Source organism: Acanthopagrus latus, chromosome 4 (genome assembly GCF_904848185.1).
Source record: "Acanthopagrus latus isolate v.2019 chromosome 4, fAcaLat1.1, whole genome shotgun sequence".
Classification (NCBI taxonomy): Eukaryota; Metazoa; Chordata; class Actinopteri; order Spariformes; family Sparidae; genus Acanthopagrus; species Acanthopagrus latus.
This window is the reverse complement of record NC_051042.1, coordinates 32,586,344-32,598,955: the sequence shown is the minus strand read 5'-3', so window position 1 is coordinate 32,598,955 and position 12,612 is coordinate 32,586,344. Positions and strand designations below refer to the sequence as shown.

Here is a 12,612-nt window from a genome sequence, read left to right as displayed (position 1 = left end):
GGTTTTCTCGTCCAGCAGCGTTGAAGCTTTCTCCCAAGCGAACGAATGTCGCTGTGGATTTATTTTTATTCCTCCTTTTATAAAAAGCATCAGCACCAACCCCATCTGAAGCAGGAGCAGGAGCTTGACTGAATAAAGCACATCAATACTTTCTGGTAGACACCTAAAATAAGAATATGAGCCTGAAAAATTAAAATGAAATGGGAGCTTTAAGTTGTTGAGGAGAAAAGCTGCAGCGCCGTTTCTGCTGTGAAGCTCCAGAAATGTTTGGTGAACTACGAAACTTCACCCGACTTTGTGACTTTGTGAGGAGATGTTAGCTAGCTTTTAATTTTTGTAAATCAATCAGTTGTTTTGTCAGAAAATGGTTTTAAAACACAAGTCAGTGTTTCAAAAGTCCAAAATGACGCCTGTTTTGTCCACAAACCAAACAAGGACAATAATCACGGATTGCACCCTTGAATTTGTCAATAATTTACTCAGAAACAACAACAACAACAACAACAACAACAACAACAACAACAGCAGCTCAGCGTTGTTAAGGTCTTTTCAAGTCGTATCAAAGCCAAACACACAAAAACCAGGAGTCTCCCCTCCAGACAGACACACTCAGTAATGTATGTAGATGTGAGGAGAAGCTCGTGATTGCATAACGATGGCAGCGAGCCACAGAGTCGAACATTCACACCACAGAAAGAGACCAAGGAGGCAAAATAATGTGCTGTAGCCTGTAAACAACTGTGGGAGTGCTCCACCACTACCTCCACCTCTGTGGGCAACACACACACACACACACACACACTCCTAAGAAGTACCAGCTCTCCTTATTAGTGGGCAGTGTTGATTCTGACACCTCCAGATCATATCCCATATCCCTGCAGGCAGATAAAGGGAGGAGGTGCAGGAATAATCTAATAACATACGAATAAATCCATAAGTGGACACACATGAATCGGGGATATCTCTCTAACACACACACACTCACACACACACACACACACACACACACACACACACACACACACACACACACACACTGCCCTGTAATCCGGCTATAAGAGAGTAAATTAGGGTCTCTCCTCCTGTGATAATCAGATTAACAGGTACCACACCAGTACAGTTTTATGGGAGGAATTCTAACAGTCGCGCCGGTTGCAGGTGTCTTTAGAAAAACTCACCCCATCGCCGCTGACTTGAGGAACAACTCCTTCTTTAAATAAAAAAATAAAAAAAAATAAAAAAATTCAGGCTCTGTTGACTGAAGCCTGGGAGGGAAATTAATATTATTGTTTGTTTGTTTAAAAAAGGCGCAGTCAAAGTCCACAGATGATTAGCGGTCCAAAGAGTTCATTCTCGGTGCGCACAGCCTCGAACCAGTCCTCCTCCTCCTCCTCACTGCTGCTGCTGCTGCCGCTGACAGACAACTGAAATATGAGAGCGCTTCTTCGTAAAACTCGATTCACCGGGTTGTCAGGACTCCCAGTCTCGGTCAATTCAGGAAGTTTTCTCCCCACCTCCTCCTCTTCTTCTTCGCTTGTTTGTCTGACGTCTAGATTAAATCCGCACCTCGGAAGCCGCGTCTCCAAACAATCGGCGCTGCTGGTGATTTGAAGTTAATGTTTTGCGTTTTGTGCTCGCTGCGCAGAGTTTCTTCCTCCCAACGGGATTGTGTTTCGTCGGAGGGCAGCAGCAGCAGCGACACTGAGCGGCTTCCACCTGCTCACACTCCTGCTGCCTGCCTGCCTGTCTGCCTGCCTGAGAGACAGACAGACAGGCAGGCAGGCAGGCAGGCAGGCAGGCAGGCAGAGAGCCACCCACACTTTCGGGAGTTTTAACCCCAAACCACCAGACATGACAGCAAAACAAACACTGTTTTTCAAGAAGCACAATTATTATTATTGTTATTTAAATAAACGCGACTGTCAGTTAAAATCCGAGCGTACTTACATGTTTAAGCGGCGTCGAGCAGCGTAAATTACGCAAAAAAATAAAATAACGGTTTATGGTGAATATCTACGACTAGCTGCTCCAGTCATTAGCATCTTCAGCTAGCATGCCTCTATGTGTCGGGTTTAAAGTGGACTGTCGGTGTCACAAAACACACTTTAAACGGGTTCTTATCGACCGCTGGTGCCGTTTTCTGACCGGCCGTCAATCACATTCAGGTGCGCGCGTTCCCGGAACTATTAAAAAAATATACGCCCGTTTGTTCCGGGGGGACGCTTTACAGCGACGGACTGGAAGTAGGATTTCTTCAGTTAAGTCGTTTGGTGACTTAAGAATTAGTGTGCGGTGGAATCTAAGTATTTTCACGTCCAATAAAGGTGAGTATTGATTATTAGCGTGTACTGTGACGGTTGTATTGGATGTAAGGTACGCCATCTTGTGCCTGAGTGCTAGCTAGCCGTAAAACAGACCGCCAGTTAGCACAACAACAACTTGTGCTGCAGCTAACTGCAGTGTTAGCAGCTTTGTCGTGCGGTTCTGGAGCTTTCCATTTGTGTCTAACAGTATGGCCGAGACCACGGAAACACAGAAGGAGTACGAGGAGCTGTTCGCCCACAGATTTACTTCCGAGGACCCTGAATACCAGCAGTACAAGAGCCGGCCACCGGACCCCCCACCCATCGTGGAGGACTGGAGGAGTCGTGGAGGAAACCACAGAGGCAGGGACAGGTAATGTAGCGACAACCCTAACCCTTTACACACTTCTTCTAGAGCTATGTGATATAGTGACAAACAGCAAAAATGTAAGCAGGAATTAAAGGCTAATTTACAGCTAAAATAAAATAATAATAAAAACAACACAAGTGAGTAAACAAACTGTTCTCAGTGGAATATAAGGTCCAGAACACTGTTTAAAGTTAGACAAGTGGCAGGGTCCGCCACATATAAACAAAACAAAACCAGTATGAAAGTGTGTTTTTATTTAGAGTGCACTTTTTTAAGTTGGAGGTGCAGCAAGAGACTTCCTGACTCCATATTTTGTGAAACTTTTCAGTCCTTGAGTTTGAGGGTTGTACAGTTTGTCTTTGTGATCTAATCCACATTAGTTTGACTGAACTGGGGGTTTGTTTATAAGCTGTATGATTGTTCAACTGTCTGTATCAGAGTAAAACACTCTAATATAAAGCTTTTTTTGTAGTGAGCCCTCAGATGTGATTTATCAAACGTGGTAGCTTCATCAGTCTTCAAAATAGGTGGAGTTGCCCTTTAAGTGACACAGATTTAACCACTGAAACATTAAACTTCATACTTTACAATTCTAAGCATAATTCTTTGCACTTTGATCTTCAGAATCAAGAAAGTACATACGTACATATATGCAGATATTTTGAAATATCTGTGATGGACCAATATCTGCCAGTTAAATCGGGTAACCAATATAACAACAAGACAAAGACGGATAGTAGTTTCACCAGTCTAAAATTGGTGGAGTTACCCTTTTAAGTAATACAGATTTTACTATTTTGAAAATAGCATTACATTGTGTTTGCAGTGATTAGGAGAATTATGCTTAAATGTGTAATCATATTTGTAGATTTTCTTTTTAGTATTTTGTTGCATGTCCATGTGATGATGATGATTTCATGATCAGTTTCATCATGTAAAGGAGAATCCCAGTGTTCTTAACTGGGATTAGAGGTTAGATAAACACATTGAACACTGCTACGTGTAAGATAAGATCAGATAATCCTTATTGATCCCCAGAGGAGGAAGTTGTCTGGGTGTTACAGCAGCACAAGGACAGAAGAGGTGCGGACTAACAGACGCCTCGAGAGAATAAATAATTAAATGTGTACAAAATAAGAACAGAACAACAGTGGAAACTGCACAAGAGCAATGAGACAAAAATGCAAAATTACAGGCTATAAGCAGTACAAGCACTACCCACAACTAACGTTTCACATCCAGAGAGCTGTTGCCAAACGCAGCCTACTCTCTAGCGCTGGGATGTAAATGGGGATAAAACAGATTTCTTGGACATTAATTATCATCACTCAGTCTCTGTAGCTGTCGTGCATGCACAAGTGTCTGCTGTTGAAGATTGTTTGTTTGATCATTTGTATCCGTCTCCATGTAGGGACCGTCGTGGAGGTCGTGGGTGGGGTGGAGGCGGAGGTTGGGGAGGAGACCGAGGCTGGAGAGGGGACCATCGTGGGCAGCAGAACTGGCACGACAGAGACCGAGACCGAGACAGGCACTCGGGTCATGGAAGTGGGTATCGCTCAGGTCCTCCAAACTCGTACCAGGGGTACAACTCTCATCATCAGAGACCACATTATGACCGCTACTGATCTCCTCTTCTGTCTCTCAGGTGTTGTCAGTGGTATTCTTAGTATTCACAGTCTTAATACTTACATTGCAGTTCCATATGAGGAAATGTGCAACTGTTGTCTCATTCTCATAAGCTGATCAATAGATCAATATTATTTACTGTTCATCATTATGATTGGAGGAACTTAGTCAACAGTCTGAAAACAAAATATTATCGTCTAAATAGGGAAAAAAAAAATCAAATACTCCGAATAACTTCTGTAATGTGACAGAAGAAATTGTTCAACTTCCGTTTCATTTAAATAAGCACTGTTGTTTTTCTGTAGCCACGTCACATTTCTCCCTCTCATCTCTCAGCAACACTGAAAATAACTTCTCTTTTTTTGTCCTATCGTTTATTTTAACAATATCTGATTATGACGTCATCACTCAGGAGTTGTTTTGAGCTCAGATAGTTTTGCCGCCACATTTTTCACGTGCTTTGATACCAGGGTGGTGTTACGATGTACAGTACAGTATTATTGCAAACAGTGATTCTGATTCCAGAGAGAATTTATTTGTATTGCAGCGTTTATTATTCTGAATCACACGGATACTTTTGAACTGAGCTGTTGTCAATAAACGTGTATTTTTCGTAATCAGTGATCGTGTTTTTTGTTGGGCTCAATATTTCACGAATATTATCTTAGTTTCCGTGTTTCGATAAGTATTCCTACCATCCTGTAGGGATGCACAAATTTAAAACATGCAGTTGGTATTTGAAGATAATAAAAAGCATGAAGATACAAACTGATATTTTCTGACTTCTCTAAAAGGTCCCCTTTTTTTTTTGAGTGAAATCCTGGACACCCCGTCCTCCTCAGGCCACTAAAAATCCTTCAGCTGGCAAAAAAGGAATAATGGCTCTTTCTTTTAAATTACTCACAGCTCAAGTTCACAGTAAGACCTTTCCTGTGCCAACGAGTGGCAGGTAGACATTGATTTGTTTTAAGGGTTTGTAAGCCAGAAAGGTGAAGAACCAGAGACAGTTCTTCGTCCATCCGGTGGCCACTTCTGGTCTGTGAGACAATTTTGTAAAGCTCCAACACGTTTCAAATGAACGTGAAATATGTCATTTTATTGATTTTTTTTCTTCTTTCATTATTTAAGATGCAGCATGACATAAAAGAAAACAGACATAATGTACAAACTCATTGACTAGAGAGTGATGCAGTAAAGAGTCCTAAAACCTGGAAATCAGTTTACGTTTTTCCACTTCCAGTTCCTTTGTCTCAAAGTCAGTGAGTTTATTTTTATTATTGTTTTGAGTTAAATCTCTGAAATCAGGTCTGTGGTGGCCACAGGCTTCATATGTTTACATGTTTTCCTCTACAACGTAAAATACATAATTAAATGTCCCATAATTTAAGTATAGTGTTGAAAATGGCGGTTGCTAACAAGTGTCTGAATGACACTACAGAGGTTGTCGGGGACATTAAACGTCCTCACAGCGAACTTTAGTTACACACTATTCTAACTGTCTTTACAACTTGTACATTGATCAGTTTATAGAAAACCTGGGTAGTAATTAAGTCATGTGACCGTGATGTCGTCTGTTTATAGCCTAACATTAGCTTTTTTACTGCTACAGATTCACACTTTGAAAATCACAAAGTTGTGTTCAGGTGTGAAAATTATCTTGATGAACGAAACGCGTCAGTATCATAAACTTGTGTTTGACGCTGATTATTTTCGGCGATAATCCAAAATGAACTCCAACAATCCCATCGGCTTTTTGTTGACATTAATCTACAAAATACATCTTTTCTTAATTTCATAATTTCTTTACTGTTTTCACTGCCATGTCAATATTTTCCTTGTAGAGTATGAAGATGTGATTATGCTTCCACACAGGCTCCAGATTTCACTGTTTCAGGCTGTCATGTTCAGTCTAGCGGTTGGCACATTAAGCCACACGCCCTCAACTGAGCTGTGCGTGGAGAGAAAGCCGCACTCACAGTAAACGGCTCAGCAGAAGCCCAAGACCAATCGTTCACATTGCGAAAAGCAACTGAAATATTCATGTGCATCATTAATACATTATTGCCACATGCATCATTGGCTTTGGCACATGTAGCTCATTGCCTAAAGATGTCGGCGCTCGCGTGTCTCGGTCCATCTCGCAGCAGATCTCGATTAACTCACAAACGGTGACTTTGTACACGTTGGCCTACTCCGCTGATCCACAGCACAAGCAGAGGAATGCTGCATTGTCTTATCACTCCCTGAATGCCACTCGGTGGTGTCTATTTATGGCTCTGGTGAGGACGGGGTTAACAGTTCATTTGGACTTGAGCAGTGCAATCAGCTGTGATGATGAGGGAGGGAAGGAGGGAGTGTGTGGGGGATGTGCTGAAACTGGCACACAGCAGGGCAGGCTGCAGTCACCGCTGTAATCAGTTTAGATTAGAAAAACTTCCATCCATTATTGCTGCGTCTTCAGAGAGCAGGGATGTGCCGGACAGAGACCCGGACAGAGACGCAGACAGTCCGTCAATAAAACAGGGATTTATTGGCAAATAAATATCAAAACTTAGCCCAACTGTTGCACTTCGAGATTAGTGTGTGAGCGCCGGAGCTTTATACAAGCTGCAGTTAAGGACGTTACATTACAACGTGGACACAGTGTTGGAGCCGCTCAGTGGAGCATTAAGGGAAAATGGTTAGACTTCCCGGCTATAAAATTAACCACATCTTACCCAGCCATTTCCACCAATCAACTTCCAGATTAGCACCCGTCTAGCTTGACTAGAGAGAAAGTTATTTAATCGTGCAGCTCTTCTAGACTTTCCAGATTTTATTGGGGTTGTATCCACTGTTTTAAAGATGCTTCTTTCACATGTAAGCTTATGGGAAAACATCTTTTTGTGGCCCCAGTGCATCATGTGACAATGTAAATACACGGTTTGTCCACTATTAAAGTTGGTTTCAAATCCTGGTGCTCTTCCTGAGGGCTGAACACATCAGCAGCTAGCTTAGCTCAGCTCAGCTCAAAGAGGTTGTGGTTAAATTCAGGACAAAATATTCCCTCTCCATTACTTTTAAACAGTGAAGTTCTGTCAGACTGAAAAAAAAAATGCAAACATAAGATGAAGACAAACACCTGAGTCATCATGTCTCAAGTCAAGTGAAGTTACAGGTATTTAACCTCACAGACTGTAAATTCTCTCATGGTCACTTTTTCTGTGTGGGTCAGCATGTTAATCTGGTCCTTTGGGTGCTGCAGAGAATTAAGTGTCTCTTACTCATTCATTGCACTCATCTTGTGAATGGAGTGAAAAGCATCTTTAAGTGTGAGAGCAGCGTTTAGTGTGTGCAGTGTGCAGCATCACACAGATGTCTGCATGTATATGTGACCCAGGACTGAGGAAACTTGGTTTGCACCTGAGGAGTTGAGCATTAAAATGGCTCAAAGGTAACAGCTGCTGTCCTGTTTATCACAGTGCTACGGTTACTTCATGTTTTCAGCGTGTAGGTTATCAGTGTGGGTGTTAATGTTTCCCGTATAGAAGGGAAGGATAGACGCCAGATGACATCCAGTAAATCAGACGAAGGATTAGGTGACATTTAGTAGTGAGGTTGGATCGTAGGTTAAGGATCTTACGCGTTGTCGGGCCGCAGAGCGAGTGTACTGGAGTCTTCTGCAGACAGAGCCTGAAATTTAAAGTAATCAACAATGTATTCAAACTAAAGTAATAAGCCTGTTTTGAAAAGGGGTGAAAAGTACATATGTCTCTGTTCAAATGCTGGGAGGAAAAGTCAAGGTTTATTTTGCAACCATGTTGTTAATAAAATGGTAAATAAATGAACCGTGTTGTGGCTCAAACACATGACATGACACATGACTAGGTTTTTTGCCCAAAAGTTGCCAAAATCTTAACCTTTAATCCCAATTTATAAATCAAATTATTTTTCATCTCCTGTCTTCTTCGACCACTGTAGTCGAGTGCAGGAAGGTGTGTTTCAGAGGAGGTCAAAAGGGGACAAAAACACTTCTTAATGAAAACATTTTCATGATTATCACATTAAATTTCAGATCCTCTGAAATCCGACAACAGTAATCAGCACAACAACAACGTTTCTGTCAAGCATCCGTCACACTACTCACTGGAGAGGAGCTCATGAAACTTTTGAGCGCCCCCTATAATCAAATCCATCGCCTGTTATATTTTGATTAATAGGATGTTAATGGATGAAGGTGAGAGTGAAAGAGAATGGAAACAACAGAGAGAGAGAGAGAGAGAGAGAGAGAGCGGTGCAGGCAGGACCAGTGAGAGCCCCCTCGCTCTGGTCTGCCGGGCTGTCAGGCTTCATGTGGCCTGTTTGTGACGATGCAATGTGACAGCAATGGAGACAGTGTGCTGGAGGCCATGTCCTTGATGATGAACTCATCCACTACAATCATCCCTCCACCCCACCCCCACCCCCACCTTCCGTCTAAGTGCATACGCACACACACGTGTGTGTGCACAAAACATCACAGCCTCCCCACCAACACACACACTCAGACTCCACATCCCCCCCAGCCCCTGCAGCACTCGGCGACCTACATCTGGTGTTGGAGAGAGAGAGCAGGGGCGAAGGTTGGCCCGGGCCGGCCTGCCCCCAGCAGACAGTGGGGGAGTGTTCATGTAGCGTGTGACGTGTGTGAATGGCAGAGAAATCTCTTTGTGTTCCTGTTGAGCCGAACGCCCCCGGCTTGATGATGAGGTCCGTACAGATCCGTGCACAGTCGCACCCCAGCACACGAACACACACGTGCAGATAGTAAGCAAGCACTCAGACTTAAGAATAGACTCTAATAATTACTGCAGCAGATCCCTTTGGATGACATCTTGTCCCCCCCCCGCTCATCCGACTGCGTGCTCTATAAGTTAATCATGCAGCCACTCAGGTCATCCATGTAAAGACAGCGGACTGTGCTGCAGCCGAGGGGCGCTTGTTAGTCTGATTATATCTGGTGGGACCTCCACAGGGACGCCGAGGCTGCAGGAAGTATTCAGTTCCTTTTGCATGAGTAACAGTACACATACAAAAACAATGTGAGTAAAAGTCCTGCACTCAAAATCCTCCTTAGCTAAAATGACTATTCTTAGCTAAATTGACTTAAATATCATAGTGTCTCCTGTGGCTAACATATTATTATGTGTGACATTTAAATGCTGTATTGATGCTTTAATGTGTAAGAAGCATTTTGATGCAGGTCACTCCAGTTGTAGTTCACCTGTGTGAAATACTTCTGCTCCAGTAGAAATGGCACAGTAGTATTATAGTAAACAAAATGTATATCAGAAATAATAGTAATAATAATACAGTAATAACTAAAGACAAACCAATGTCTATAAACTGTAAAGATAGCGAGTAATCAATATAAATGGTAATAACCCACTTTTGCCTCTGATTTTTGTACAACTCAGAAAACATTTTTGTTCTTTAGAAAGAGTAATGGTGTATAAAAATGTACTGTCTGGTACCAGTGCTTGGATCCAGGATCCAGTATCGGTGCTGTATCCTGTTAAATATCAGACCTTACTGCTGCTAACTACCACAGACACACTGCAGCTGGAACAGCCGAATAAATTGATGTGTTTACCGGGGAAAGTACATCTAATAATCATCTGTATGTATTTATAAATGTATTGATTTGACTGTAATGTTCACAGTGTACTGATTGATTCAATGTGCAGCAGCTGAAGGTGAAGCGAACTTATTAATTGTCTGATAGTTCAGTTTTGCTCACAGTGAAAGTTGTTATTTTGTGTTACACACAACACACAAAATATTAGTCATTTCTTTTCCGTCTGCAACTGTCGACCAGGTTTGCATAGATTTCTCATCATACCGCCATCTGCACTGATACTACAATCATACACCAGTAAAAGGCAAGCGGTTGTATTCTACACAGTGAGACGGATGACCCTCCTCTCCTCTTTCCCTCTCTTGCGAATTAGAAAGTGCGAGAAGTCACAAATGAGCAGTTTCAGTCGACGTGATCAAAGCTCAACACCCGGTGATTCAGTGGCTCAGGGGGGCTAGTGATGCTCGTCACACAGTTCTATGTATGTACATGGTAATTAATTACTGGAATACAGATTACATAACTCCCACCAGATGGACAAACAGAGGCTCACACACACTCCCTCGTCCCTGCAGGTTGATGTTGTTGTGGAGGGGGTCTGGACACACACCCAGAGCCGGATCGCACAGCAGAACATTCTGCATAAATGTTTTTAAATGGATTACAGCCACCGAGGATGTGTCATGCTACCTGGGTGTACAGATATGAAACGGCTAGGATTAATCACCGTGGTATATAACAGCATCCACCGGCTGCCCACTGGAGTCAGACTGAGCGCAGGCATGGCAACCAATCACCAGAATAAATGTTCGCGAAGTACGTTGATGAAAAACCACAGATGCGTTAAAACAGTTTCTTAATGTTGCTTCTTTGTGTTTGTTTAAGTTGAATTTTCTATTTCTCTCTCTTTTGCTCTGCTTAGGCTTAAGCACAAAAAAACATTCTGTTCGGGTTTGGAAAACATCTTTATTTGGCTTAAAATTGTTGTTTCGGTTCCCACAAAAGGGATGGAAATGTCTCCAGGTCTCCTTAAACAAGACCCGGTTCAGTCTACTTAAAAACGGCTGGAGACGGTCGGCTTTCCTGTGAAAAACCTCCAGCTGTGGTCGCCACAAAAACTGCTGGAACTGCTCAGCGTTTCTGCTAGCGTTAGCCAAAACTCAGCTACTGGCTGCTGACGAGACACCACAACAGTGTACTGCTGCCTTCTATTGTCCTGTCACAAATGTTCTTTTTGTTAGTTATTTAAACTTATATATTAGACCAATACTGTGCTGATGTTCCTTTAGTTTCTAGATTCCAGTCCAGGTATCTAGTTTGTTTTCAAACAGCTTCAACTTTTGGAAAAATACCAGTGTTGTGTCCAATTTGGCATCTGATTTTTTTACAGCGCACATTACATTGTTTTGTTTTTACAGAAGGAGTGAAGTATAGAAAATGTACTGTCTGGTACCGGTACTGATTCCCGGTGCCAGTATCAGTACTGCATCCTTTCAAATTTCAGCGGTACCAAACCTTACTGCTGCTAACTACCATAGAGACACTGCAGCTGCGACAGCCGAAGTTGATGTGTTTACTGAGGAAAGTATTTATAAATGTATTGATTTGTGTGGACTGTAATGTTTAATGCATGTTTTTTAAATACATGCTTTTATATATGTATGTTTCTAAAATGTGGACCTCAGGAAGAGAAGCTGTGTTTCAGGCACAGCTAATGGAGATCCTGACAAATAAAGAATATTTTTAAAAAAAGAAACTCATGGTCCAGTCCGACCAAAAGAATCTGTCACACGGGTTCTGTGCTGCAGAGGCACAGTGAGGAGAGAAGAAAAGCCTTTCTCTGTTTTGCTTATGGTAATGTAAGTCTGACTCTGCAACGCTTCAGTCCGGTACAGTCATGTGTCAGAAGTTGTCACAAACAGCAGAGGCATGAATCCTCTCCCCTGCTGTCGGTGTTCAAGTAGAAAGCTGAAAATGAAGAGAGACAGCCCATTCTGCTGCTCTCTGCCCACACAGGCCCAGAGAAACAGGAATAAAACCACACATATCAGAGCATCACAAATCACTGCCATGGATCTGTAATCTAATAGCAGTAAGAAGTCGAGTTATTCCCCCCGTACGAATCATATTCTGCCTCAGAATCGGTGGAATCGTCCCTCCTTCATCCTCTGAAGAGACGTAACTAGCAGCTGTCATGTTTTTTTTTCCTTTTCCCCTTAAGACCTTGAAACTTTATTTATTTTTTTTTAACACAGCACAAAGGAGCAAACAGAGGATTGTTAGTGCTGCGCTCTGTTCGCCCTCCTGGTTTTTTGAGTGCTTTGTGTCTGGTGGGTGGTGAAAACCTGTCTCAAACTAGATTTTCTTGGTTCTTTCTGTCATGACGGCTGTCTAAGTGGGCAGTCAGCGGGAGAAGCTCTCAGGTCCCGGTGACTCACCTGACAGCCTCCGTGGATCACTCTCCTCGTCAAAGCCCACTCACAGCCGTCTAAAGTGGCCTCGTTTCCACCGCCTTTTTCGTATGAATGTGCGGATTATGTAATCTAAGAGCACTTCATCTCTGTGCTGTAGACACAGCTTTAGAGATTTAGGAGGATAAACTAACAACGCAGATTATTCCCCTCTGTTTTTTGACTAATTGCATAATAATAGTCTGATTTGAGGTAGATATTACTTTGAATTTTGGCATTTAAAGTATTTAAATAAAGGTAATTACC

General features: G+C 42.5%; 2 protein-coding genes across 3 annotated transcripts in view; one reads left to right on the top strand and one right to left on the bottom strand.

Annotated features, from left to right (window-relative positions):
- homer2 (homer scaffold protein 2) overlaps positions 1-2,150 on the bottom strand; it is a 34,087-nt gene extending 31,937 nt beyond the window's left edge. The window contains exon 1 of one of the 2 annotated variants that reach the window (XM_037095483.1): positions 1,948-2,150. In XM_037095483.1, the coding sequence (XP_036951378.1) occupies positions 1,948-1,949 (2 nt within the window). In that variant the 5' untranslated portion in view covers positions 1,950-2,150. Of the gene's footprint in view, positions 1-1,178; positions 1,754-1,947 lie in introns of those variants that run through there. The other variant, XM_037095482.1, reaches the window with a different exon arrangement.
- A 16-nt stretch (positions 2,151-2,166) lies between these two features.
- Positions 2,167-4,918, top strand: LOC119018101 (RNA guanine-N7 methyltransferase activating subunit-like). The gene is made up of 3 exons (XM_037095484.1): positions 2,167-2,324; positions 2,512-2,676; positions 4,085-4,918. The coding sequence occupies exons 2-3, from the start codon at positions 2,513-2,515 to the stop codon at positions 4,296-4,298; spliced, it is 378 nt and encodes a 125-aa protein (XP_036951379.1). The 5' UTR covers positions 2,167-2,324; position 2,512; the 3' UTR covers positions 4,299-4,918.
- The last annotated feature ends 7,694 nt before the right edge of the window (positions 4,919-12,612 follow it).